Below are 1,406 nucleotides of genomic sequence, written 5' to 3'. Positions count from 1 at the left end.
GTGTTTAAACTACAAACAAAGAACAAGTCTCCATGCCGTCTGTGTTTAAACTACAAACAAAGAACAAGTCTCCATGTTGTCTGTGATAAAAACTACAAACAAAGAACAAGTCTCCATGATGTCTGTGTTTAAACTACAAACAAAGAACAAGTCTCCATGCTGTCTGTGTTTAAACTACAAACAAAGAACAAGTCTCCATGCTGTCTGTGTTTAAACTACAAACAAAGAACAAGTCTCCATGCTGTCTGTGTTTAAACTACAAACAAAGAACGAGTCTCCATGCTGTCTGTGTTTAAACTACAAAGAACAAGTCTCCATGCTGTCTGTGTTTAAACTACAAAGAACAAGTCTCCATGTTGTCTGTGTTTAAACTACAAAGAACAAGTCTCCACGCTGTCGTCTCGTCTCTTTGCTGCTTTAAGCCGTCACTTCAGACTGACGGAGTAGCGAGCCCCCAGCCACATCCTTTTAGCTCCTGTGAGCTTCATCGGTTCTTCGCTCAGCATTTCTGCCGTCTCTTCCGGTGCTGACGACGTCCCACATCCTGAAAGGGTCCCGCGGGGGGGTCTGGTGTCACCAACCCGTCTGTCATCCTCTGATAGACCAGGGTGGAGTCGGACGCCACGGCGCACAGCAGTACAGGAAGCCCCCTGTCCAGCGCGTGGCGAACGCTGCACAGCAGAGAGGAGGGAAGTCAGAGTTAACGAAACGTCAGGAGGGACGGATGATGGCGGTCCGAGAGGATCATCACCTTCTGTGGCTCAGAGAGCGGTGTGAGGGCAGGGGCAGGACAGTGTGAGCAGGTGCACCGTCCTTTTCCTTCGCTTCCAACAGAACCAGCTGCAGCTCTGGACTCCTGACGCAGGACACGTCAGTCCACCGGCGCACTGCGGAGCACAGAGACAGAGGCTGAACCAGCCTGCAGGGCTCTTCTATTCATGTTCCCGTCACGTGTCTGCTTTAACTGATCTGACATGAGGTTTATTTGTGTGAAAAAGAAACTTTAACTTGTTTTACACACTAGGAATCAAAATAAATGTTTTAATTTGATTGTTTTTATTAGTTATAGATGTGCATCCAATGACTACATTTCCAGATTATCACTAAAAACATCCAGTGGTCCATGAAATATTTTGCTAACAGACAATGTTGACTCTAACAATTTTAATACTTATAATACTTATTAATATGATGTACAGTGTTCAGGATGTGCTGAGATAAAAAGTTGAGTGAAAACTACAGGTTTTCTGTCCAACTCACCCTCAGTAAGATCCATGTAGGCCAGAAATGCTGCATGCAGCTGCTCGCTGTCTCTGTCCTGCAGGTCCTTCATCTGTTGGAACTGACACACACACACACACACACACACACACACACACACACACACACACACACACACACACACA

General features: G+C 45.9%; 1 protein-coding gene across 1 annotated transcript in view; it reads right to left on the bottom strand.

Annotated features, from left to right (window-relative positions):
* Positions 1-416: 416 nt before the first annotated feature.
* tsen15 (TSEN15 tRNA splicing endonuclease subunit) overlaps positions 417-1,406 on the bottom strand; it is a 2,380-nt gene continuing 1,390 nt past the window's right edge. The window contains exons 2-4 of the mRNA XM_014025494.1: positions 1,261-1,342; positions 752-887; positions 417-671 (exon numbers count right to left, since the gene is read on the bottom strand). Coding sequence (XP_013880948.1) covers positions 500-671; positions 752-887; positions 1,261-1,342 — 390 coding nt within the window. The 3' untranslated portion in view covers positions 417-499. The remainder of the gene's footprint in view (positions 672-751; positions 888-1,260; positions 1,343-1,406) is intronic.

This window comes from Austrofundulus limnaeus, unplaced genomic scaffold (genome assembly GCF_001266775.1).
Source record: "Austrofundulus limnaeus strain Quisiro unplaced genomic scaffold, Austrofundulus_limnaeus-1.0 Scaffold479, whole genome shotgun sequence".
Lineage (NCBI taxonomy): Eukaryota > Metazoa > Chordata > Actinopteri > Cyprinodontiformes > Rivulidae > Austrofundulus > Austrofundulus limnaeus.
This window is presented reverse-complemented; position numbering and strand designations above follow the sequence as displayed.